Source organism: Nerophis lumbriciformis, linkage group LG07 (genome assembly GCF_033978685.3).
Source record: "Nerophis lumbriciformis linkage group LG07, RoL_Nlum_v2.1, whole genome shotgun sequence".
In the NCBI taxonomy this organism is placed as follows: domain Eukaryota; kingdom Metazoa; phylum Chordata; class Actinopteri; order Syngnathiformes; family Syngnathidae; genus Nerophis; species Nerophis lumbriciformis.
The window spans coordinates 35,671,645-35,698,859 of record NC_084554.2 but is presented as its reverse complement, the minus strand read 5'-3'; the positions used below and the strand labels follow the sequence as shown (position 1 = coordinate 35,698,859).

The 27,215-nt window shown below is 40.2% G+C and overlaps 1 protein-coding gene across 5 annotated transcripts in view; it reads left to right on the top strand.

Annotated features, from left to right (window-relative positions):
• Positions 1 to 27,215, top strand: part of asap1b (ArfGAP with SH3 domain, ankyrin repeat and PH domain 1b) — a 97,662-nt gene that overhangs the window by 26,782 nt on the left and 43,665 nt on the right. For all 5 annotated transcript variants that reach the window (XM_061965307.2, XM_061965306.2, XM_061965309.2 and 2 more), the window contains 3 exons: positions 17,698 to 17,770; positions 22,262 to 22,407; positions 27,132 to 27,206. In XM_061965307.2, coding sequence (XP_061821291.1) covers positions 17,698 to 17,770; positions 22,262 to 22,407; positions 27,132 to 27,206 — 294 coding nt within the window. The remainder of the gene's footprint in view (positions 1 to 17,697; positions 17,771 to 22,261; positions 22,408 to 27,131; positions 27,207 to 27,215) is intronic.

Below are 27,215 nucleotides of genomic sequence, written 5' to 3'. Positions count from 1 at the left end.
GCATGGCGGGTCTTGGTCTTGGTCTTGGCATGGCGGGTCTTGGTCTTGGTCTTGGCATGGCGGGTCTTGGTCTTGGCATGGCGGGTCTTGGTCTTGGCGTGGCTGGTCTTGGTCTTGGTCTTGGCGTGGCGGGTCTTGGTCTTGGACTTGGCGTGGAGGGTCTTGGTCTTGAACTTGGCGTGGAGGGTCTTGGTCTTGGACTTGGCGTGGAGGGTCTTGGTCTTGGACTTGGCGTGGCTGGTCTTGGTCTTGGTCTTGGCGTGGCGGGTCTTGGTCTTGGACTTGGCGTGGAGGGTCTTGGTCTTGAACTTGGCGTGGAGGGTCTTGGTCTTGGACTTGGCGTGGAGGGTCTTGGTCTTGGACTTGGCGTGGAGGGTCTTGGTCTTGGACTTGGTGTGGAGGGTATTGGTCTTGGACTTGGCGTGGAGGGTCTTGGTCTTGGACTTGGCGTGGAGGGTCTTGGTCTTGGCGTGGAGGGTCTTGGTCTTGGTCTAGGCGTGGGTCTTGGCGTCGTGGAGCCGCGACTGGCGGCACCCGACGTGGAGCTGGTACCGGAGTTTGGCATGATGCGGCTAGGCGTGGTGCGGGTACTGGATTCCGCCGTGGAACTTGGCGTGGTGGAGCTGGTGCTAGCCTTGGTGCGGAAACAGGTGCTAGCCTTGGTGCGGCAACGGGTGCTAGCCGTGGAGCTGCGACAGGTGCTAGCCGTGGAGCTAGCCTTGGAGCAGGTGGAGGTGGCCTAGCTGGGGGTTGAGGCTTGGCAGGCCAAAAGACCGGTGGTGGTGGCCGAACCAGAGGTTGTGGCTTAACAGGCCGTAAGACCGGTGGCGGCGGCCGTGCTGGTGGCTGTGGCTTGGCTTGGTGATGCTGAGCCACCCCATCAACACAGCCCCCCAGCCCCCCCTCAAGGGGCGTATACCAGACGCGCTCTCTGCGGTCTGGAACTCTCTTTAGGGGTGGGCGGAGGGAGCTCAGGAGGGGGGCTGAAACTTCCCCTTTAAATTGTCCACAATGTTTTTCTTTATCCCCCACCTGGGGTTGTGTGGGCGGAAAAAAATAAAAAAATTGTGACGGGGGCGGGACTTGAGTCTTGGGGGGCGGGGCATGAGTCTTGGGGGGCGGGGAATGAAATTTGGGACGTGGCTTGGACTGATTAGACCTGATTTCTAAAAACATGTTTTGATAATGTTTTATCAAAGACACGGCATTAGAGTTTTTAGCTGGAGGCGGGTGATCTAACGAAAAGTATTGAAAAAAAAATCCTGGGCTGTGATGTCATCCTGGGGAAGCCGGGCAGACTGCTGCTTGCTTCCGCCCGGAGGGGGCGGGGCTTGTGGGAGCGGCGTGTCTTGCTGGCTCGCGGAAATTCTTCCTGACGTCCCTCTCCTTTGGCAGCGCTTCCGTGGCTGGGGAGACGCGTTAGCGTCGTCATGGCACACGGAGCTCATCGGCACCAGTTTGCCGCCAGGACCCCAAATGAGATCCTTGCGCTCCATGGGGGAATAGCGAAGTGTCTCGGCTTCCATGGCGCGGAGGACCTCCCACGTTGCCTCGTCCAAACTGTCCAACTCTCGTGCGGAAAAGCGGGTCTGCTGACGACCTACTGTCATGACTTGGTCCTGGGTGTTAGCTTTTCCGGGATGCAACGGAAAGTTGGCTCGGGCGAGACGGGAATGTGAGTACATTTTTTATTTAAAGACTATAACTACAAAACAAGGAAGTAAACAAAAGACGCGCACAATGGCGGAGAACAAACTATGAAAAACAAAAAGACTATAAACATGGAACAAAAACTTACTTTGGCATGGGACATGAAGCAGGATCTTAGAGGATGAAGAGTGTACATAAGCATAAATGTGGAGGTCGTCAGAAGGACAAACTGAAAAGAATGAACTTAAATACTATGGACATGATTAGTGAAAGCAGGTGCGTGACTCAAAACGTGAAACAGGTGCGTGACGTGACAGGTGAAAACTAATGGTTGCTATGGTGACAAAACAAAAGTGCACAAAAAGTCCAAAACCCAAAACGAACATGACCAAAACAAAAACATGATCACACAGACATGACAACTACAAAACTAATCTGTTGCTTTTTGTGTGTTTTTTAATGTCACAAGCGAGACAGACTTTGTGTTTTAACAGAGAGGGGGAAGGGCAATTATATACAAATTATAATATAATATACTAATATAATATATCAGTATATATTATATACTGTATATATAAAATGTAAATATTACTTATATGTTATGTTTTATATTGCTACTATGGTACATTTTTAGTCTACTTTATACCTGCATTATCCTTTCCATCTTTATCCTTTCTATCCTTTGTAACTGAGCTACTGTGTGGAACAATTTCCCTTGTGGATCAATAAAGTTTGTCTAAGTCTATAGCTGCACCTGCTTTTGTTGAGAAGAGCAATACATCCTTTTATGTTTCAGTCTTGTTACTTCTTACTAAGGATGGGTACTGTTCTCATTTGAATCGAAATGGTATCAATTCCCTGTCCCTGTAAATCGACACTGATACCAATTTTTCAAACGATTGTTTTTTATAAAAAGAAAAGCTGATTATGATAACTGCTGTTCAGTTGTTCTTTATTTCTTATTTGCAAGCACTGTATGACATTAAGTTGCAATTACAGTTGCAAGTCCATGATGTTAAAAGGCAGTAATGTATAGTGTGTTTTTTGTTTTTGTTGCGCCCTAAAAAGTGTTAATGTCAGTATTCAACTTATTATTCATCAGCTATTTGATTGTTATGTGAATCTTACTTGTAGTTTTCATGAACAGATTTGAAGGTGCTGAAATCGCCATGTAAATTTGCTAATGCTATTCAGTAGCATGTCAATTGTAAAGCCAATGTATATTAGCGTCAATCTTGTGCATTTTTGGAAAAGTGGAGCCTTACTTTACTCACGTTGGAGCATTTTTTGAGAATTGTTAACATTTAAAACTGCTACATTACCTAGAGGTAATTTGACTGAGTCCGCTCTCAGTGCTGCTGGAGTGATCGCCAAGTGCTAAGAGTGAGGAATCTGCAACCCAAATAAGTACTGGATTTGGTACCCATCCCTACTTTTACAGAGGGTCTGGTCAACACTGAACCCTCTTATTCTCTGGTAGACTAGGTTTGTCTGAGCTTAGTTATAAGCAGAGTTACAACGCCATCTACTAGCTTTTGTAACAACAAGCTCCATTCACAGACATTCCCGTTATAATGTGTTTATGAGCAAGGGCAGTCTAAATTTAGGCACAGATAGATGAATGGATGGAAAACACTTTATTTTTATTTTTAATGTATTTATTTATTTACAGACGTCATTGTTGTACTACACTATTGTCTGTTTTGTTAATATTAGATCTTGTTCTGCAAAAAGGAAATTCCTACAAGCGTATAGCTTATGGATAGGGACCTACAGTGAAAATATACATTATCATATAATATACAAAATACAGTACAATACAATTCATTTCAAAATCTAGCCACCCAATACCTATTTCCAATTTCCTACCAACCAGTCTCAACATCTTATTATTCAAATTCGAGTAGAAAGTTGCATGTTGAAGATTTGCGATAATCACACCATACATAGAAGAGTCAAGACCAAAAATATGCGTCCACTGTGAAATTGTCACCTAAATATACTAAGCACTGTTTTTGGCATGTCAACGTGGTTTGGTTTCATGATTTAAACATTGAAAAAGTTATCAAAATGGCTGCCCAACCCTTATTTTTTTCAGTGTGTGGAACACGTTTGGTGACCCCTGTTCTACAGGAAGTAGAAATCGGAGTTGGGAGTGCAACTACGGGAATATTTGCGCATTTGTGAGGTCAGAGGTCGCTGATGTTGGACCTAAAGGAGTTGGAAGGGCTTCTTCCCAACATGTCTTTCTGGACCTTTCCTTGTCCAACAGGAGTAACAACTGTTTGAATCATGCAATTATGCAGGCGAATGTGGACAGTTAGGATTCAGATATAGTCCAACTTCTGATGAAATGAATAATTGTCATAAAACCTGAGTGATTGACACTCGGATAGCACCAATGGGAGAAATCATCAACGTGGTCGAGGAGTTGGTTCGGTTTATTTCCAGTGTCGCAGGCGTCTTCAGTCTTTTCCTTCCCCCCGTTTCTCCTACTAGACGCATCTAACAGAGCAATCTAACAGCTGCTTTGCACCAGTAATGACTTCCTGACCGGCGCAAGTAATGCAACACAAACAGAGGTGGTATGATTACAATGCATCACCTCGCGTGTGCGTGGGTGTGATGGGGAGAACATCTCTCAGTGAAAGATAGTAGCAAACCCGGCAGCGGTGAAGATTGACCTTTATTTAACAAAGCATAATATTAGAAAGAGTGTGTGTGGGTGGGAGATTTTAACACGTGTCTAATGTGCGAGACAGTCTACTTTGCCTATCAGTTTTAGATGGTTCTTCTAGTTGAGGTTAGGAAGTTGACATTTTTTTACAGTATAATTTAAAGCCTTGCGGGTTTGGCTAACCAATTCGCCAAATAAGAGTTGAATCTAAATCGCAGAATGTCAAAGAAGATGTTTTTTCCCAAGCGGGTGTGCTTGTGTGTGAGTGAGAAGCAGGTCGCCTGACCTCAGCGGCTTTTGGAAGGGTTGCATCCTTTCATTTTTCCCATTCCACGCTCAAAAAGGGATGTGCCTTTTGCTTCCTGCCAATGAAAACGCTTCCCCGCCCTTCCTGCGTGAGTCATGTTGTCGCATAGACTCGGCTGGCTAAATGACGCAGTGACTTTGAGTCTCCTCTGAAACTTCTTCATTTTGATCTATCATCTATGCCATTTTATTAGTATTTATTTGTTGTATGAACGCCGAGAGATGAGCATTTTGCTATGAACAATGCTAAATGTTTTAGCAGCGCAACCTAGCCTTGCCATTTGATTAAAACTCAGTCCAAGAACAAGATGAGAAAAGGGCGTGGTTGCACACCACAAACTGGCTTCACTACACATCTTAGGCCCCGTTTAGACTAAAGTTATCCAGGGTAAATCCCACCTAACCTTATCCTTGTCCACACACACACAATGGTTGTTTAGGACCCCCTCCCCCCTTCTGTCAGCCGGCGCAACGCAACCTAATACGCATGCGCGGAAAATGCGCACGTCATAGTCCCTTCCAGTGTTGCTTTGTGTGCAAGTTCTCAAATTTAACTTATCTGAACAATATCCAGTGTTGTGGTATTTCAATTAACTGGAATCCAGTGTGCTGTGGGGCCCTATTGTAGTGAATCACACCTGAGACATCATAAATTAATCAAATCTTTATTGGACACGAAAGTACACATTGTGACAAAGAACATTTGACAACAATCAATCTCGGGATCTAGATATCTGGTCAGGACACTCCTCACTCTTTTGCCTTCACCTTGGTGACTTTATATACTCTGGACCTCGAGGTTGAGTCCGCGATATACAGTGCATGGTGGACAATAACTGATACAGTCTGCTTTGCCAGTTCAAAAGCATTCGCCGTTTTCCATAGTCTTCCCTCGACGACCAGGTAATACAAAGCACTCCCCACCTTTTTTATCACATCCATGGGAGCCCGCATTCTCGTTGACTCTCCTTTGACAAATGGACAAAGTTTTTCAGTAAGTAGAATCACAGCTGACCTGGACATTCGAAAATTCTCTTGCCGTCTGAGAAGTGTTGTATCCCAAATAGCTGCAATCGCTTTCTCTTAAGGTATTCATGTGTGATTTTCACAAGCGTCTGTACATGTAGAAAAATGAGAAACACGGCATGTCTGGATGACTCGCCTCCATATTTCCAATGGTTAGCTCAGAGTTACGAAACCGCTTTATTATGAAGCTGGCTGTGGCGCGTTCTTTTTGACGTCACCTCCGGTGTGGGGCGCACGCAGTCTTTCTGGTGTCAGTTCCTCTCCTAACTTAGTTTGTAAACGATCAATGAGTCCATACAAAGCTAAGAGCCGAAGATTTAAGAAATACACGGTGCACTTACCCGTGTAAAATTTGTCTGAGGAGGGGGACCTTAAACGCTGGTTTAGTGTGGCTGAAACGGGGCTTAGGCTAAATAATTATTCGTTTAAGGGGTTAGTGTAGACATAGCCTTAAAAGAAACCCTGAACTGAAGATGTCAGTCAGCTACAGATGTGTGAGCTGTAAATGTTGTTTGTCTTCAGCAAATCGGCTAAGCTAACATAATGTTGTTGTTAAAATGTGAGTGTAGTTTAATGTAAGCAATATAGCTCACGATTTTCCTCCTGTCCAGGGATGAGTATCGAATTTGGTACTTTCAAAGGTACCGACCGGAGTCTGGTGGTCTTACTACTTACTACTGGGTACATATTAACGTAAAATAAAGCAGTACCATATTTTGATACCTTTGTTGCATGGGGTGTCGCGTCCAGTTGCACACTACACCGGGTCAAACACTTGGCTATGAAACAAGCAGTTAAGTACTCAGAGTGGACTCAGCCAGATCGCCTCTCGATAATGTTGCTCCCGTTTAGCAATAGGGATTTTACTGGCAATTTCAACACCTTCTTATTTGTTAATCAAACTACAACTAAGATGCATGTTACAATGAAACAGCTTGTGTGTAATAAATACAATACTTGCAAACACTTTGTAGGACTCAACAAAAGAAAAGACTGGCATTCAACTTAATGGCAAACACTACTTCTTGAGTACGGCAACACATTAGTCTATACACTAATGGCATTTAATGTCTTGGAATTGCAACTGAATTCAAAGTTTGCTATATAACACAGTACCGTTTGGGATGTAACGACATAAAAATGTCATATGACAGTTATTGTGACCAAAATTATCATGGTTGTCATTATCGCGGTATTGTTGAATGTGCTCAAAAGTACTTACACACACTGAAATCTTGACATTTTTTATTAACTAAAATAAACAGACCGACTGTTAGAAAGCCCACTGTTTTGCATGTTTTGTGTTTCTTATGCTTTGCTAATAGGAGTGTTATATTCAAAAGTCCTTGAACACACCATAAAACCTATTCCTCCGAGTATATATTGATCACGCTGTACTAAGAGTGCATAGCTTGTTGGTTCCATGTGCACAATTGGATATCTTAGTTACCCACACAGAAATGTGTTTATTAGAGGTAGGAATCTTTGGGCACCTCACGATTCGAGCCGATCCCAATTGGGATGACGATTCGAGTCAGAATCGATTCTCGATTCAAAACAATTCTCGATTCAAACCGATTCTCGCAATTAATTATTTGGTGTAGTAATTTTAATAAAACCTTTTCAAAACAGGTTACAGGTTACAAAACCTCCTTTTGGTTTTGATTTATAATGGCATGGAGATGGCCTTAAAACCTTTTAAAAAAAAATTTGATTCTTTATGACACTTCTGAAGTGGCAGTTGGTTGCATCACCTCTGTGCCCTTTTCAATGTATTTAATGGCCTCAGTGTTCTTTGATGTTACCCTCTTGTTTTCATGTGGTTTTATTTTTTCTGGACTTTTTGTATCTGCACAGCAATCATGTACATTTTAAATTGTGGGATAATTAAAGTCTATCCTGTATTTTTTTTTTTTAAAGAAAAGAAAGTAAATAGATTTTGAAAGATTATGAATCATTTTAGAATCAGAATAAATGTGAATCAATTATTTTGAGCACCCGTAGTGTTTACACATGTTTAATTTGGGGTATGTCGCTTCTTAATGGGGAAAGACGTTAATGTATCTTGTATTCATTCAAGCTAGCATTTAAGCTAGCAAGCTGGCACCGTTGGGGTCATGAGTTTATCAAAGTTTGGCTACCATTTGCGGTTTTTCAATAATTTTAGTTTAAAACAGAAATTCTAACTTTTGAGAATTTTACTGCAGTTATCATTAATAACGTTTATCGTTACTTCCTTAAGTACAGAACTTGCAAATGAGGCACAGGAATGTAAGAAAACAGGATAATAACTGGACAACACATTTAAGTGTTAAATGTTAAATAAAATAATTAAGAGTTTACGTATTGTATCGTGAAATCCTTGCCGATACCCAGCTCTAATGTGTTACATGGCATATATTTTGTTGATTAAGTGTATTATGTCAACCCCTGCGACCCCTCTAAAGCGAAATGCGTTTTAGACATCAAGTCATGAATGGCAGTAAATTTCCTACAGCTCAACCAGGAGAAAACATACAGTATGTTTTAATTTTAGGCATAGGGCTCGAGGGAGAAACCTTTACCAAAATTACAAGATTTTAAACCAACACAATCTATAAAAAATGTGAGAGTGATTTTTGACTCCGAGCTGACTTTTATCCTGCATAATGTTTTTTTTTTTACAAAAATAGGTTTTTATCATAAGAACATAGCCAGAGTTCACCCGTTTCTCTTTCAGGCCAACACGGAGGCGCTAATGCATGCTTTTATTTCCTGTTGTTCAGACTATTGTAATGCCCTGCTCTTTGGTCTTCCCAAAAATAATATCAGAACTGTACAATTATTACCAAAGTCAGCTGCACGGCTGCTGACGAGCACCAGAGGGCGGGAGCACATTACACCAGTTTTAAAGTCGCCGCATTAGCTCCTCCGTCCGCTTCATGGTTGGTTTTAAAAGTTGTATTATTAGTTTTTAAATGTCTTAATGGCCTTGCGCCTTCTTCTCTATCTGACCTGCTTTTACCGTCTCAACAACCCTTGCGGATTGATTTGTGTGTGTCTGTGTTTGTGCGTTTGTATGTTTTTTTCTGTTCTTTTTTTTTTTTTTCATTTGCGTAAAGCACTTGTTGTTTGCCACTTGCTTGTGTATGAAAAATGCTTTATAAATAAGGTTTGATTTGATTTGATGATACTCCAAGTGTACATACTAGTATTTGCATGGTATTTGAGGATGCTGTACTCTAGTATTGTTGTTCACTTCATTGCTAAGGATGTGTTGCTTTTGGGGAAGTCCTTTCTTCTTTGTGCCTTTTCCTGTTTTTCACTTCGTGGCTATAATTAGTTAGCGCTTATGAGAGCTTGTGTGTCCAAGTTGTGAGGCTGATGAACAGAGAGTAGTCTCTGTTGGTCAGCTTCCCGCAGACTCCTCTGTGAAGAATGTCGTTGCGTCGCCCCGGTAACGACGCAGTGTCATGCCAAATGTGGCTGGGGTAGAAGATGAAATGAAGGAATTGGAAAGCCCTTTAAGTGGCCAGCCAAGTGTGTTGTTCAGCCGACTGCGATGAACGGTCGGTGTCATTTTTGACGGAGCGCCGACAAGCCTGGCCGATTCCTGCTTCCTGTTGAAGGACGGCTGCATGGGAAGCGGCTGGCCTGCTGAGGAAGGATAAGACCTGACACAGGGAGCAAGACGTGGGAGACAACCTCTAGTCATTTGTGCCCAGTCAGTTTCCTGCGACTGTGACCTCCATGGCATGGTAGGGACCAGTTTGTCAGCTTGTTTACAGACCACAAAAGACCCGTTTCTAGATTCCTGCCACATTTTACCACATTGATTGATAGACTAGACAGCGATATGACATTTGTACCTCTGAGAAAAGAAATAGATCATAAACAAAGGAGGATATGGCATCTATTACATTGGACAAGTGCTTGATAGAACTATGATATAAATTATATACATTTGGCCAACGGTAGAGCTTTTAATACTATCGTTGTATTGTGGTAATGCATGTTGATGACACATTCTAGCTGTGACGACGACGACAAGCGTCCTCAACGGCTAACGTCCCTCCACAATGCAAAGCTACTTTAAAGTCAGCAGTCCTTGCCTCTATGGTGGCAAAGAACTGCATTTCTTAAAGTACCAATGATTGTCACACACACACTAGGTGTGGTGAAAGTATCCTCTGCATTTGACCCATCCCCTTGTTCACCCTGGGAGGTGAGGTGAGCAGTGAGCAGCAGCCGTGGCCGCACCCGGGAATCATTTTGGTGATTAAACCCCCAATTCCTACCCTTGATGCTGAGTGGAGGTAATGGGTCCCATTTATAGTCTTTGGTATGACTCGGCCGGCGTTTGAACTCACAATCTACCGATCTCAGGGCGGACACTCTAACCACTAGGCCACTAAGCAGGTATCATTACCAGTTACCAGTATAATTTAGGTCTAATCGATAGCAATAAAAAATGCTTTCTATAATTTTTCAACGCAGGAAGTCCCCGTCAGGACCAGTAATAACACACCACATTAGCCGTGCTCACCCTTTAGAGCACAGTCATATCTTCCTGGCACTAAATTTGCAGAAAATAGTTATTCTCAGGTTTCTCTCTGCTTACATTTTCACACTTTTAACTATATTGTTACACTTTTCGAGGGATTTCTTACATATTATTTATTTTTGCACCTTAACTTCAAGAATTGTGTTTACATTAATTGTTTTCCATGGTTGTTGACATTTCCTTTCCTTTCTGCCTTGATAGCTGAGGGGATTATAAACAGATAAAGGTTACATATTTTAAATTAAAATGTTTAATACATTTTTCCCTTGGTCCTTATTTTCGATAGGTCATAAAATAAACCAGTAATTATTATCATTGACCGACATAAAACACCTACATTGTGATACCGTTTTCAGCCATATCGCCCTGCCTTAGTATTATTCTCACTAGAGGACGAGAAATAGCTAAACATGCTACTCTTCACACCGTAGAAAGATATGGTAACCGCTAACCGCAAGCTACAGCTCTTAAAAAGTAAACAAAGGTTGATACAAATATCGACAGTAACGATACCAAGTATAGTATCACTATATGGTTGGTACTACATTTTTTGTCGTTTTTGTTATTGTTTGAAGGGGAACATTATCACAATTTCAGAAGGGTTAAAACCATTAAAAATCAGTTCCCAGTGGCTTATTTTATTTTTCGAAGTTTTTTTCAAAATTTTACCCATCACGCAATATCCCTAAAAAAAGCTTCAAAGTGCCTGATTTTAACCATCGTTATATACACCCGTCCATTTTCCTGTGACGTCACATAGTGATGCCGATACAAACAAACATGGCGGATAGAACAGCAAGGAATAGCGACATTAGCTCGGATTCAGACTCGTATTTCAGCGACATAAGCGATTCAACAGATTACGCATGTATTGAAACGGATGGTTGTAGTGTGGAGGCAGGTAGCGAAAACGAAATTGAAGAAGAAACTGAAGCTATTGAGCCATATTGGTTTGAACCGTATGCAAGCGAAACCGACGAAAACGACACGACAGCCAGCGACACGGGAGAAAGCGAGGACGAATTCGGCGATCGCCTTCTAACCAACGATTGATATGTGTTTGTTTGGCATTAAAGGAAACTAACAACTATGAACTAGGTTTACAGCATATGAAATACATTTGGCAACAACATGCACTTTGAGAGTGCAGACAGCCCAGTTTTCATCAATTAATATATTCTGTAGACATACCCTCATCCGCTCGCAGATTTCTTTGACTTTATCGTTGGAAATGCATCTGCTTTGAGTGTCACAGGATATCCACACGTTCTTGCCATCTCTGTCGTCGGTAAAGTGTGCTGAACAAACGTCCAATTTCTTGCCACTTTCGCATCTTTGGGCCACTGGTGCAACTTGAATCTGTCCCTGTTCGTGTTGTTACACCCTCCGACAACACACCGACGAGGCATGATGTCTCCAAGGTACGGAAAACAGTCGAAAAAACGGAAAATAACAGAGCTGATTTGACTCGGTGTTTGTAATGTGTTTGAGAAAATGGCGGATTGCTTCCCGATGTGACGTCACAACATGACGTCATCGCTCCGAGAGCGAATAATAGAAAGGCGTTTAATTCGCCAAAATTCACCCATATAGAGTTCGGAAATCGGTTAAAAAAATATATGGTCTTTTTTCTGCAACATCAAGGTATATATTGCGCTTACATAGGTCTGGTGATAATGTTCCCCTTTAACTTGGGAAGTAAGTCTATAGACACAGGAGAACTTTAAAGTCAAAAAACATTATTTAAATCAGAGCCAATGATAAAAAAAAGATTTTAATGTTTATTTAATATTGTTATACCATCGTCCTGTGTTTCTGTCTGATTATATTTGTGATTACAAAAAATTAATTTTAAAGTTGAAGCACCAATGATTGTCACACACTTGTGGTGAAATTTACCCTCTGCATTTGACCCATCCCCTTGATCACCCCATGGGAGGTGAGGGGAGCAGTGGGCAGCAGCGGTGCCGCGCCCGGGAATCATTTTTGGTGATTTAACCCCCTATTCAAACCCTTGATGCTGAGTGCCAAGCAGGGAGGTAATGGGTCCCATTTTTATAGTCTTTGGTATGACTCGGCCGGGGTTTGAACTCACAACCTACCGATCTCAGGGCGGACACTCTACCAACTAGGGCCACTGAGTAGGTGTAGGTTATTTAATGTGATCTTGAAAATTGGAAGTATCAGTATCTATACTGCCCCTGTAACTACTTGGAATTTGATTGCAAGCAAATTTGCGGTATTGCCCAAAACTAATGTAAATGATCTAAACAACAGAAGAATAAGCGGAGGTACATTTTAACAGAAGTGTAGATCGAACCATGTTACAGCAGAAAGTAGCTATTAACATTAAATTAGCAAATAGATTTATAATAGTTTTGACAAAATAATACAAACAGAAATGACGCGATATGTCAACGCATACGTCAGCAGCCATATTAGGAGTCTTTGTTACCTGTTTTGAAATGCTTTTATTATCATTTATATGTCAAATAATAATATATTGTGATGTATATTGTTATTGCATGAGGCTGCAATATACAGTATATCGCGATACAGATTTTAGGCCATATCGCCCATCCCTAGTTACAGTGTGTATGTAAGAAGTGAATAAAGTGCACAATTGATTGTCGTAGATAGGCGTGGACAAACACAGCTCATTAGCATTGAAGCTACAGACACACAAAACAGTGTGTTCCTTACTAGAAGCATCTTTAAACTTTATAAATTCCAGCATCAAAGCAGGATTTTGTCTAACACAATATGGTAAATGGTAAATGGGTTATACTTTTGTAGCGCTTTTCTACCTTTAAGGTACTCAAAGCGCTTTGACACTATTTCCACATTCACCCATTCACACACACATTCACACACTGATGGCAGGAGCTGCCATGCAAGGCCCTAACCACAACCCATCAGGAGCAAGGGTGAAGTGTCTTGCTCAAGGACACAACGGACGTGACGAAGTTGGTAGAAGGTGGGGATTGAACTATGAACCCTCAGGTTGCTGGCACAGCCACTCTCCCAACTGCGCCACGCCATCCCCATAATATGAATGAATAAATACTATAAAATGGTGAAACTGTGGTCCATGCTATCTGCGTCCGCACCCTTTTAAAAGCTTTCAGATGCCGCCATGTGGACGTAGAAATCAGAAATGGCTTTTGAATGCGGACTTCCCTCAACACTCAATCATACACAATGAATTGTTGCCGTTTGTGGGCGGACAAGAGACGAGCGAGCGCAGATGTTTTGGCGGCGTTGCTCTGCCGCTATAATCCCCGTGGGTCGGCTAAAAGCTCGCTGACGGTTGCTCAACGATATACTAGATTCCGCAACACTAGAGGGCTCGGATTGGATTTATTCCCGCTGGTTGCCAAGGGTTACAAAGACAATGTGCCAAGACAGTTTTGCTTCATTGATTTTTAAGCTTCCTTTCGCTTGAAAAGCTGCACAAATAGTTGCATTTGCAGCCAGAAAGCTGGTTGTAGTTTGCAAAGGCAATCATAAACATATTGTGAAATGGATTTGTGACGCTTACAGTCTGAACACATATGAATAAATCAGATTTATCAGACTCTGGCTGGGAGTATAATCTAAATCTAAGATTAAAAAATGTAAAGGATTGTTTAATTAAGAGCACAGACACACAGTGGATTATGGGTAATTGTTAGGTGGTGGCGCCAGCTGCTCCACAGAGGTCAATCTGCCTGCTCAGCCCGTTTCGTGCTCTTCAATGTGAGGATGATGACGACGATGCAGCCAACCTACCAGATAATCATAGCCTCGCTTTTGGCGACGGCATCCAGAGTTGCTTAGAGGGCCCGATGGGCGTGCGGAGTGTGAACGCCGCTTAAAGAGAGGAGACATGGCCGGCTAATGAAATTGTTGGCCGCGGGGGGGTTCGAACATGTGACGTCGTCTGCTGCGTGACATTGGGAATGAAAAGATAAATCCCTGTCGGATTGTTGATCTGTCAAGGTACATTTTTTAATAGAATAAAGCCTCCTTTTAGAAAGATTGTAAACAAATTGATTATGGCAGAAATATTTACATGGCAGATTTGAATAAATCATATAAGGGTTTCTGGTTTAGTGTAGGGTTGTACGGTGTACCGGTGTTAGTATAGTACCGCAATACTAATTAATCATATTATCGCCTCTGAAAAGTACCGGTGCGCCACCACTTGTCCTTAATAATTTTGACAAAATAATAGAATGGAAAATGACACAATATGTTACTGCATATGTCAGCGGCTACATCAGGAGTCTTTGTTTGCTTACTTACTTACTAATAAAAGACAAGTTGTCTTGTGTGTTCACTATTTTATTTAAGGACAAACTTGCAATAAGAAACATATGTTTAATGTACCGTAAGATTTTTTGTTAAAACAAAGCCAATAATGCAATTTTTTAGTGGTCCCTTTTATTTAGAAAAGTACCGAAAAGTATCAAAATAATTTTGGTACCGGTACCAAAATATAGGTATCAGAACAACACTAGTTTAGTGTGACCGTTTTGCAATATTGTTAATGAAATATTAGTCTGTGCTTACTTTTGTGTGTTTGTACAAGCTTTTTACCCCAGTTCTGCTCAAGAGTAAAAATGTGTCCTAAAATGCAGGCCGCCAACTGTTGTCTATGATATTATTTTTCTAATAACTTGGTTACTCTTAATAAATGCCAAAGTGTGACTCCTGTAAGTCACATTGACTTATCACTAGGGGTGTAATAGTATTGTAGATACCAAGGTATTTTGGTTTCAAAGTCTTCAGGCCAACAAAGTGGGGGGCGTGGAATGCCGTAAACAGAAAGTGAAATGTGTTCTTCGTAAATGTCTGAGAGGATTTTTTTTTTTTTGTCATTTCCTGAAAAAAATCATCAAAATCGGTTCATAACTGTTTGAGTTATGATGCTAACAAACAGACAATCAAACCCTGGCGAAAACAACCTCGTTGACGGAGGTAAGAAAGTCTGTGTTCCGCAAAGCAAAGCGACACAGATCTAGCTGGTCATGTCGCACAGCACGAAGGGAAATCAGCAAAAAAAACTGTCATCCACGGGAAATAAGAGTAAACTAAAAGGTACTGTCCACTGTGGAGGACACTGCTTCTCAGAAAGTAGAAGTTAAAAGACACTAAACTGAACCTTTATTGTTTTACACTGGATGTTAACATTGTCACTTTAAAGACTGATGCTGACGCTGTTTTTTAAAATATTTTCTTGAAACAGTTTGTTGCTGCACAATTATTTTTGCCTAAAAATACGTGTTTGTGGTATAGTTTGTGTTCAATTACAGTAAGTGTGTTTATCCCAAACATTCCTGCCATTTAATTTTACAGACTATGACAGTTTTAAGTGTTTTTTTGGGACATATACCACAATAATATCATATTGTGGCCTTAATACCATGATAATATCGTACCGCGAGATTTTGATAGTGTTACATCATAGGGCTGCAACAACTAATCGATTAAATAGATTAAAATCGATTATAAAAATAGTTGGTGATCAATTTAGTCATCGATTTGTTGGATCTATGCTATGCGCATGCGCTGAGGCTACGTTTGTTTGTGTGTGGTTTTTTTGTGTTTTTTTTTTAATAAACCTTTATTTATAAACTGCAACGTTTACAAACAGCTGAGAAACAATAATCAAAGTAAGTACAAAAACAGTACAAAACAGCGCCAGGGGGGCGCTGAGGCTATGTCTCATGAGGTGGCAGTAAGCCAGCCAATGATATGTCATGTGCAGCTCACATGACGAGGAGGAGATTTTTTTTAAGGAAGCGAAGCAGCAACTGTTGTGTATTAACTTTCAAAGTGTTAGGAACTTCTTGGAGAGTGCATTTTTTGTGTTGTTTGAGTCGCAACAGGCATTCATGAGTTCAGCTTTTTTGTGAGTAACGTTAACGTTATCCCTTTGTTGGGTTGTAATAATGAATTGAGTGATTAAACGAGAGTCAAAGTCTTTCGTATCTTTTGTGATATACTGGCATGTTTAAATTTAAAATATTTCAAACCAATCACTACATACTGTTCACATGAAACTCTAATCTGGCTGTGAGCCGGCTACTGTATGAACACATTTTGTTGTAAGTTACACAAATCATTTATAATGGGGGGTTATCATAGTCACCCACATGTGTTCCTATACCTTTTCTAAAGCTTTACATATTGCAGCGCATATCTTTTCAAATGCTTGTCTGTTTTGGCTATGCACATCCATCTTCTTCCTAAACTGAAACTGAACTGAACTGATGCCTGACCATTTCTATATTATTTCAGCCTGTATGCATTTCCGAGCACACAACATTCTCACAATATCAACTCTTTTTTGAACGCAAGAAAGAAGCACCTCCTACTGAGTCCTACTGAATTCTGATTGGGCAGGGCATGCCAATCTCAAGCCCATGGCTACTTTCAATATGATTTCCGTATTTACAAGAGAGCGTGCACCCACTTTAATACATCTGAATTGTTTCTAACATACAATGTTTTCTGGATTTGAACGTATGTCTATTTTTACTAGGAAATCCACACAACTCTTAATACATGAGGCCCTTGGTCGTGACTCATTGACCATTTGTCTTAAAAAGCCTCTAGACCACAACCCATTGGGGGCGCCACACATCCTGATTTGTCTCACATAATTATTTTGTCAAGCTCATTCATTTCTTTAGTAAACATCTGTCTTTCCGTCCTTTTGGTCAGTTTTTGTAAGGCAGCTTCGCCTTCTCTCCCAAGTTGCCATGGAAACATAGTGACCCTGACTGGTGTATGCAGTTTTATTTTCTATTGGATCGTCAGACCGTCAATGATCTTGCATTGCAACGTCTGCCTAGCAACAAGTGGATGAGACAATTATAGTGATAATGATAACAACATAATTTCATACACAGACATAATACCTCCCAAACATGGTGGTACTCAATTATGTTGAGGGCTAAGCAATGAGGAGGCATTGTTGGTCGGGCACTGAGCACAGGTTCCTCATATTTAGGGAAAGGATGGATCAAAGACAACCCCAGTCACCGTAGCAACAAACGACTGCTGCCATAATTGGGGACGAGCTTCGTAAAACTATCCAGGAAAGGCCAAGGACAGCTTAATTATGTTGTGAAATAGCGTGCTTGTGCATCACCTTGATGTCACGTCACTTTGCTGTTGTTTTCTTTTTTTCCATGAGCGCCCGTAACGGTTGTGTGTTTAAAAACAAGCGTTTGTAATGTCAGGATGAATTATGCTGGGGGGGAAATTTCGACCGACATTGGCTCACATTTGGAATCATTAGACGAATCATGCAGAAATGTTGCTTGTGACCGCAGCTGTGGACAATAATTGTTGGAGCCTTTGTTGGTCCAATTGATTGGCTGGAATGCTGAAAGTATGACAGTTATTTGTTTCTGAAAATCAGCCAGGCCTCAATTTTACAATAAATTTTTTTGTCTTTCTTGGAGCGGCTTTTTGTAATTCTTTGTTTTGTCATTTTCTGTAGGCGTTGGACCAGGACCGAACCTCTCTGCAGAAGGTGAAGAAGTCAGTCAAGGCCATCTACAATTCAGGACAAGGTGAGACGTCACCTAATATGGTATCATACTTACTAATCTGTACAATGATGTCTCTGATATGAAGACATTTGTGTTTTGTCTGTATAATTGCCTTCTGTGGGCAGATGGTCCTTTGTGAAAGTATCCCGACTCTCGACACCTGAGTTTGTTTTGTCCGTAGCTGCAACATAAGTCTCCCAGTAATTTTCCACTTCCCAAAGCAGAGCCTTTTGCAAATTGACACATAATTCCTATTTTAGATTCCAATGGTGATAGAAAATGTGTCCCTTTTAGGTTCAAGGAACAATAGGCAATCCTTATTATGACATTAATCCGCTTTTTGTCTTCGCTACCATCACAAATTAACACTTTTCAAAAAGAGGTGACTATACAATAGCAACACTATGGGTTTCAGATTGTTACACATTAGTTTCTGTTTGCTCGACAGCAATTTGGTGGGCGAATACATTGGTACCGTATTTTCCGCACTATAAGCCGCCCCGGGTTATTAGCCGCACCTTCAATGAATGGCATATTTCAAAACTTTGTTCACCTATAAGCCGCCCCGAGTTATAAGCCGCGCCTACGCTGCGCTAAAGGGAATGTCAAAAAAACAGTCAGATAGGTCAGTCAAACTTTAATAATATATTACAAACCAGCGTTCTAACAACTCTGTTCACCCCCAAAATGTAATGTGCAAATGTGCAATCACAAAAATAGTAACACTCAAATTAGTGCAGAGCAATAGCAACATCAATAACTCAACGTTGCTCGAACGTTAATGTCACACAACACACAAAATAAACATTTAAAGCTCACTTTCTGAAATTATTCCTCATTCATAAATCCCTCGAATTTTTCTTCAGTGTCTGAATTAACAAGTTGGGCGAATACGGCATCCAAAATGGCCGGCTCCGTCTCGTCGAAGTCATCAGAGTCAATGTTGCTGTTGTTGTCCAGCAGTTCCGTGAATCCTGCCTTCCGGAAAGTTCGGACCACAGTTGAGACCGATATATCCGCCCAGGCATTTACAATCCACTGGCAGATGTTGGCGTATGTCGTCCGGCGCTGTCTCCCTGTCTTAGTGGCGCAGGTCATCTTGTTGCTTCCTCTACCTACGCACCATTTATGTTCAATTCTCTTGCTGCTGCTCTATTTCCGTGTTCTACTGCGTGACTTATTGCCTTGAGTTTGAATTCTGCGTTGTACGCGTGTCTCTTAATAGGAGCCATTTTGTGGTCTTTACAGATGTAAACACACAAATGAAATTAAACGTAATATCCGCGCGCTTCTTCTTCTACGGGGGCGGGTGCTTACCTTGGCGGTTGCTTACCGTAGAAGAAGAAGCGCTTCCTCTTCTACGGGGAAAAAAGATGGCGGCTGTTTACCGTAGTTGCGAGACCTAAACTTGATGAAAATGAATCTTAATATTAATCCATATATAAAGCGCACCGGGTTATAAGCCGCACTGTCAGCTTTTGAGTAAATTTGTGGTTTTTAGGTGCGGCTAATAGTGCGGAAAATACGGTAGTAGGCCTAAATGCAGGGCTGCAAAGTTTCAGTAAATGTGAAGAGTGACACGTTGATGGCATGATGCGTTTGAAAAAAAATTACCTTTTTAGGTCTGTTTTAACATAAGACTGATGTTCTCACCTCCAGGAGCTCCCCCTGGACTGTGGCTTCCTGATGCTAGTCTTAACTATCCAGAAATTAGAAATGAAAATAATCTCCACAGTTTTCTCTGCTGGCTCTGCTGTCTCATCCTCTGCATCTATGTTCTCAATTTGTATCTCTTCTACATCTCCGTCCTTACTGTCCTTAATCTCTTCTGGTCTCTCTTGATATCCCAGTGTTGCCAGCTCCTCAGTAAGGAAAGTAACTATTGGCTGTCATAAAAGTTGCTAGAAGTTGATAGATGGTGGAAGGCATAAAAAGTGGGTTAAAAAATGCAAGTTATGATTAGAATTGTAAATGAATTTTCTTTTTTTTATTCATAGATTAGTTGTATTTTTCTTTTTTCTATATTGTTAAATGTTAGAGCATCAAGATTGATCAAAAGACTGAAGGCTTGTGATATTCACAAACTAACCAAATCTATTGACTGGCTCATTAACATGAACAACAGGTTTATTTTAATTTGAAGCGTGACAGTGATGAAACATTTATATTAATCTCACTCTGTAAACCTAGGCAGAAACCGCGGCACCTTTGCACGTAGTGGGTGTGCATCTCCTCTATACTCGGACAGGAATGGAATGGAACTTAATTGTCATTGCACTTGAAAGTACAACGAAATGTGTTTTCAGTACCAGCTGTCTAAGAGCAGACATTCAGTCGACAGGGGACCGACCGCCTGTGAGGAAACGCTCAGCTGCCGCTCGTACGTTGAGGATATTAAAGTGATTTGCGTTTTCATGTCCCCAACGCATCCAAAATGGTAGCTAGAATTGTTGCTAGTTACTTTTGAGAAATAAAGTCACTAAGAAGTGTTGGAAAGGTGTGTGAAAGACCCGCCTTACCTTGCTTCTGATTGGTTTACATTGCGTGGTGCCTTCCTTGGCTTGCTAGACTTTGCTAGAACTTATGGATTGGTCTGGGATTGGTTATTTCTGTCAATCAATCAGCACTCTTAACAATGACATGTTGCGAGGAAAAAAGTTAACTATTATAAAAATATATATAGAGTAGTGCATGGGGAAATATAAGCGTGAGAAATGTCAAGTGTGGCCTGAGAAAGGGTTAAATTGGGTGACTCTCACACTCAAAGCGTGAGGTGTGTCAGCCCTGCTAAATGGAAAGCTATGCTAACAATAATAAAGGCTATAGCAAGCAGCTAGAAAATGACCCAACAGTTACCGGGACCAGTAAGAAACAAACTTTTTATTTTTTTATTGGCCGACCAGAGAGGCCAAAAGCAAAAATACTCATCTGCATTTGTTAATGTGGTTAAAGAAACATGCTAATGTGGCCGCTAATAGCTAGTGTTAGTTAGCTTTAGCCTCTTCTAGCCTCCTAAAATGTAGGTATTACTGAAACTAAAAACTATAGCTTCTGTTTTAGGTTGTAGTCAAATGCTTTGTAAGACATTTTAACATAGATGTAGTACGGATATCCTCAACAGTTGTAATCATTAGACAAATAATCAATGACTTATGGGCAGCTAGTTTCTAAGTTTTGTTTATGTTTTTCAATTGAGCTTGTTTTAAAACTGTGTTCCCAGTCCCCTAATTATGTATACCAAATATCTTGGGGACTTGGCCAAAAACAAAGTTACAGTGTGTGTTTTGCAGAATGCATTGAGCTGTTTGAGAAATTCCAAGTCAATCCGACATATGGGGTTTAATGATTGCCAGAAAAATAATAGTACATGCACACAGTAGGGTTGCATGATTTGTTACATTGTTACCCTTTTGTGTGCAATGGATAGGGATCTAACGATAAACGGTATTAATGATAACCGCAGTAAATTTCCCGATGGTTAGTATTATCGTTTTTTATTTAAAATTAGCGAAAAACCGTGGTTGATTACTGCACTTTGATAATATCACTAATTGACTGGTGCCATCTCGCTATCAGTGCTAACATGAAAAAAAGAGACATTAACATCTTTCCCTGTTAGGAAAAGACATACCCCAATCTAAACTTGTATAAACACATTGCTGTCTGAGCAATTAAGCTATTTATTTGTGCAAATTGAACCTACAAGCTGCTCTCTTAGCACATTGTGATCGATCTAAACTCAGAGGAAAACAAGACAGAGGTGTTTTTATGGTGCGTTTAAGGACCACTGAACAGAGTTGGACGCCACAATGCCCGCCAGAGATAATAAGAGATTTGTTATGCACTTTTCATTTAAATAAATCTTAAAGTGCTACACAGTACAAACCAATATTTAAAACAATAAAATAATATATATTAAAATATAAAATATACTATGACTGTAACACATCAGTGAAGCATAAGAACCACAAAACATGCAAAATAGTTGGTTTTATGACAGTGTATTTATTTTGGTTTGTTAAAAAAAAGAATAACTTGGTCATAAGATTTCAGTGTTTTTTAAAGTATTTTTTGAGCACATTCAACATGATAACTGATAATAGAGCCACATACTGTAAATTTTAAGTTTTAATTTTCCTGAGGGAACTCTCCTGAAGGAATCAATAAAGTACTATCTATCTTATCTAAAAGCAAAGAATGGAGGCACCATTTTAATATTTTTACTGTATTTTTTTTGTTTTGTAATCGCAAATAAAAATGTGATATGTATATTGTATATTTAGAGACAAAGTTTTGTGTGTTTTTTTTTTTATTAGTGTTAACATTTCAGCAATTTTTTCTTTACATTGTGCCTTTCGTGCACTTTTTTCCACATTTTTACTGTTTTTTGCTTTTGTTGTTAATAGTTCTACTATGTGCCGCAGGCCAATAAAAAAACACTCTGCTGTCCGCAAATGTCCACATCGCACTTTGGACACCTCTGATAATCATTTTCCATGTGTATCCCTACAGACCATGTCCAAAATGAAGAGAACTACGCTCAGGCCCTTGACAAATTCGGCAGCAACTTCATTAGCCGGGACAACCCCGACCTGGGGACGGCCTTTGTCAAGTTCTCCTCCCTCACAAAGGAGCTGTCGGCCCTCCTGAAGAACCTGGTGAGTCCATCTGGAGCAGGGGTCGGCAACCCAAAATGTTGACGGAGCCGCAAAATATTAAAAGCCTTATATAAGTGTTATAATGAAGGCAACACATAATGTAAGTGTCAATATTAGCTATATTAACCTACTATCAAAAGCTGACGCAAATTGTCATTGACAGAAATGTTGGATTTTAATTTTTATTCTGCACATTTTTGCAACATTGGAAATCATTAGCAAAATGGAGGCTTCTCATAGGATCAGATAACTTCTGGAAATTGCTGGCTCAGAATGGCCAAAGGTATAGATGTGTCCAAGTTTAATGAAATGGCAGGTTGTCTTCTTCTAATGCATTTATTACAATCTTTGCAAGTTGTGTAATGTTTGCTGTGGTCTGGAACAACATGGCACACAAACAACTATGAGAAATGCAGCCAATATCACATACAGATAATGGTGTCACGAGACATGCAAATATAAATTAAATACACAGAGGACATAAGTAAAGGAAATTAAATTAGCTAAAATATACCTACAAAACGAGGCATAATGATGCAATATGTACATACAGCTAGCCTAAATAAGCATGTTAGCATCAATTAGCTTGCAGTCATGGATTGACCAAATATGCTTGATAAGCAGTCCAGCAAATCAATAAAATGAACAAAGCTCACCTTTGTGCATTCACGCACAGCATAAATTGTTTGGTGGACAAAATGAGACAAAGAAGGAGTGGCATAAAACACCTCTTTCTGTGGCATTATCGGAGAAAGTTGTACATGTAAACAAATTGCGATGAGTTCAAGGATCGCTGAAATTAGTAGGACAAAACGGTGCCAGCCAAATACTCTCATCAGTGAAGCATGTATAATACAAACAGTGGGATTTCTAACAATTAGGAAGGTTTGTGTCATGTTTGTTGTCCTACGGAAAATTAATATTAAAACAAAACAAAAAAAAATTTCTTCATCTTTTTCCATTTTCACACATCTCTGAAAGAGGTCCAGGGAGCCACTACTAGGGCAGTGGTAAAGAGCCACGGGTTGCTAACCCCCTATCTGGAGGAATGTGGATTTTGTGTGTGTGTTTTCTTTGACCCACACATCTTAAATAGTAGGGGGATTCTCCCAAAGAGATTATTTTTGTTGTTGTTCCCCTAATTGGTTTACGGCAGTGTGGATTAGGATTAGGTCAGGTTGGTTTGTGGCGTGGTCGGGAGTGTCAAACGTTGTCCACTATTGCGTATTTCAGCTTCTACAACACTGTTGTTGCAGACTGATGGTCAAGCAGAGACGTCTTTCTTATATGCAGCTGTAAACCTCCCCCTTTGTTGAGTAATGTGTCCTGTTTGGATCCTCTGTACCTCGCTTCCTGTGCGGCTGACCACCGGACTAGACTCCATAAATACATCATGGCGGCAACACTGACAGCGACCAAGAGTGCGCACACGTGTGTTCATTCAGTAGCTCTTTTAAATTATGCACCTGTGTGTCGCCGGGAAGAACGATCTCTTCCCTTCTTTTTATTTTTTTTTCCACGTCTGAGCATTTTTCCGCCTGCGTTTAAAAAAAAAATAGCTCAATAACTGCGCCCTCAAGGCCTGCTTGCTACACGCGAGAGCTGCAAATGACTATTGATGAATGATGCTCGTGCCGGATTGTTCTGCAGGATTCAACTTCTTCAATGTTTATTCTCCTTTGGAGCGTGAGGATTCCAGGATGGCCGGAAGGCAGCCAGTTAAAGATTGATTTTTTTTTTTAAGAAACAATGTTGGCCGTACGCAAGGCAGGCTCTTAAAAATACATTAGTGGCCATTAAGTGTTGTTTACTTGCTTGACTGCAGTGTGTGTGTGTGTGTGTGTGTGTGTGTGTGTGTGTGTGTGTGTGTGTGTGTGTGTGTGTGTGTGTGTGTGTGTGTGTGTGTGTTTGTGTTTGTGACTTAAATGCTTAGTCGTGCTGTAAAAGACCTTGCTGATACTAATGGTTAAGGAGCAGCTGAGCAATACTTATCTTTGCTTTTGCTAACTCACTCTTGATTGCGCAGCGTCTATCATGTTTCTTCTTTATTTAGCCTTGATCAAAAGAGAAATAAAGAACATGGCTGGTGCCATTTCACTCATAGGTAATTTTTTCTTGTGAATGACAAAAAACATGCCTTAACCAGTGATTCCCATCCCAACCACTGTGTCATGGCAATTTTAGTGTGGTTGGACACTATCCAATTTGACTTAATTGGTCCGAAAATTTGCACTTATTTACGTCAAATAATCTATCTTTGTGTATCTATCCATGCCAGCGATGTGTAGTGACAAGCAAGACATTTAAATGCACTTCCACTCGATGGCAGATGGTAAATACATATTTAACCTGCAGCGATGTGAATCTTGGGTCACCTAACGATTCGATCCGTTTCCGATTCTTAGGGTGATGATTCGATTCAGAATCGATTCTTGATTCAAATCGATCCTCGCAATGAGTTATTTGGTATAATAATAATAATAATGAAACTTTTTAAAAACATGTTACAGGTTAGAAAACCTCATTTTGGTTGCATAGAGATTGCATAAAAACATATTTTGAAAAATGGATTCTTTAAAAAAAATATTTATAAAAAAAATGTTTCAATGGATTTTTGAAAATTATGAAGCGATTTAGAATCGGATGACTAAGAATCGCGATACAAATGTAAATCGATTTTTTGTGCACCCCTAATAATCTGTGTATCTACCTGTTGCCATCCATAGATTTTTGTTTGTTCGGTAGTGATGGACGATACCCTAAATTGTTTTTCCAATATGATACCAAGTATAGGTAACCCATAACCAATAGGACATCCATAATACACTACCAATATTATCAGTGTTTCCCTCAGGACTGCAATCTATTCAATCTATTTTGCCTGGCCGATATTCTCATGACTGTGACTTCATATTTTTAGTTGTATTTTAATTTATTATGCTTATGGTTTCTCTTGTGATGTTGACTGGATAGACAAACCGCTTTGGCTACATTTATAAACTGAAAAGTGGGCACTGAAGCACTAAAATCACACAAAGCACACAATTCCCCAGTGGTGTTCAAAGTGCGTCCCGGGGACTATTTAGTTGTTGTTGTTTTTTTTGCAAATGCAATTAGTTTATAGATTAAACTGCTACGATTACCGTTTTAAATTAAAATGATCGTAAAACTGTGATTGATAACCGCACTTTAATAAACTCACGGACCGGTGACACCGCTCATTAATTAGAGAAGCAAGCTCGCGCATAAAATATATCTGTGTGTATCAGTACTTTTTGAGCATATTCAACAATACCAAGATAATGATAACCGTTATAATTCTGGTTACAATAACCGGAATATGACATTTTTATATCATTACATCCCTAGTACATCGTTCAGTTACTGTACTTTGCTTTATTTATGTGCTAATAAAATGTTGACCTACTCTCTAGTTTATTTAGTTTTCATTACAAATGTTTTAAAACTGGTAGGTTAAAAACAATATGCAATATGCGGTCTTGCCGCATGATCGCGGTAGTTGTCGTGATCCCAAGGTGCAGAAGACAGCAGGAGAGAGTGTGTAGGTAAACCCATGTTTAACCTATGACAAAACAAAAAACATGTGCAGCTGGGAGTGCACCACAAGCATAAAGAAAACAAATGCTGCTATGCTAGTCAGTGTAACGCCTCTTTGGAAGCTAACATATTACTCTGAAACACAAGCAAAAAACAGCGTTCCATGATCCAGTAATGACCCAGAAGCAACATCGGAACCTAAATAGACTTAATTACTAAACATGAACAGGTGCGCTGGCAAACAAAGTAAAGGGGCTGAAACAAAGTGGAAACTAGAAAACAAGAGTGCTGGACAGGAACTAAACACAAAAAATAAGGAAAACACAAACACGTGACTACACTGTCAAGCTGGGCATGACAGATCGAATAATATGAAAAATGTAATAATGATCATTAGAATCAGAATCAGCTTTACTGGAGATCATGTATTATTCAATATTACTTTAATTTACTTTGCCACCTTCAACACAAAGCTAAGATGTGTAGTGGAGGTTTTCTTCAGATACTGTATCTTAGCGTATATTGGATTGGTTTTAGCATTTTCAAAATACAAAATGAATCAAAGTGGCCGCCGTCTATCCTTTAATTCTCCGTAAGTGGCCTTTTAAAATGATATTTCCTATCAACAAAAAACTGCTGAAATAGCACACACTACCCTCCAATATGTCAAAATACAGTATCAATGTTATAGAAAGCGAATCGATGCATGTATCAGAGTTCTTGATATTGGTGATCGATATTTTGGTATTAATCCCCTGGGCCCTCACTGATTGGACAAGAAAACACACTTAATGGACAGAAGTACTGTTTTAAGAGTTTAAGACAAACTGTTCAACTAAAATGAATTTGTCATCTCAGCAAAACTTTGTAGATTATTCTTTGCTTTCAACTTTGTGTGCGAGTTTGAACTGAAACCAAAAACACCCTGCATAGTTTTGTAAAAGGTTTTCCCAGAAGATTAGAAGCTTACAAAAAAGGGAACATTGTTTCTTTGACTTTCACTTTCTGAATGTTTAACGGCCGCATGAACCAATACTTTTACTTTTTACTAAACCTAATTGTTGGAGACATTGTGTGTTAAATAGCAAGACTATACAAAAGAACACTATCATAATTTGTCTTTTTTGGCCTGATATTAACCTTTCACCTCATGTGTGTCCCCTCAGCTTCAGAGCCTGAGCCACAATGTGATCTTCACGCTGGACTCACTGCTCAAGGGAGATTTAAAGGGCGTTAAAGGGGTAAGATAA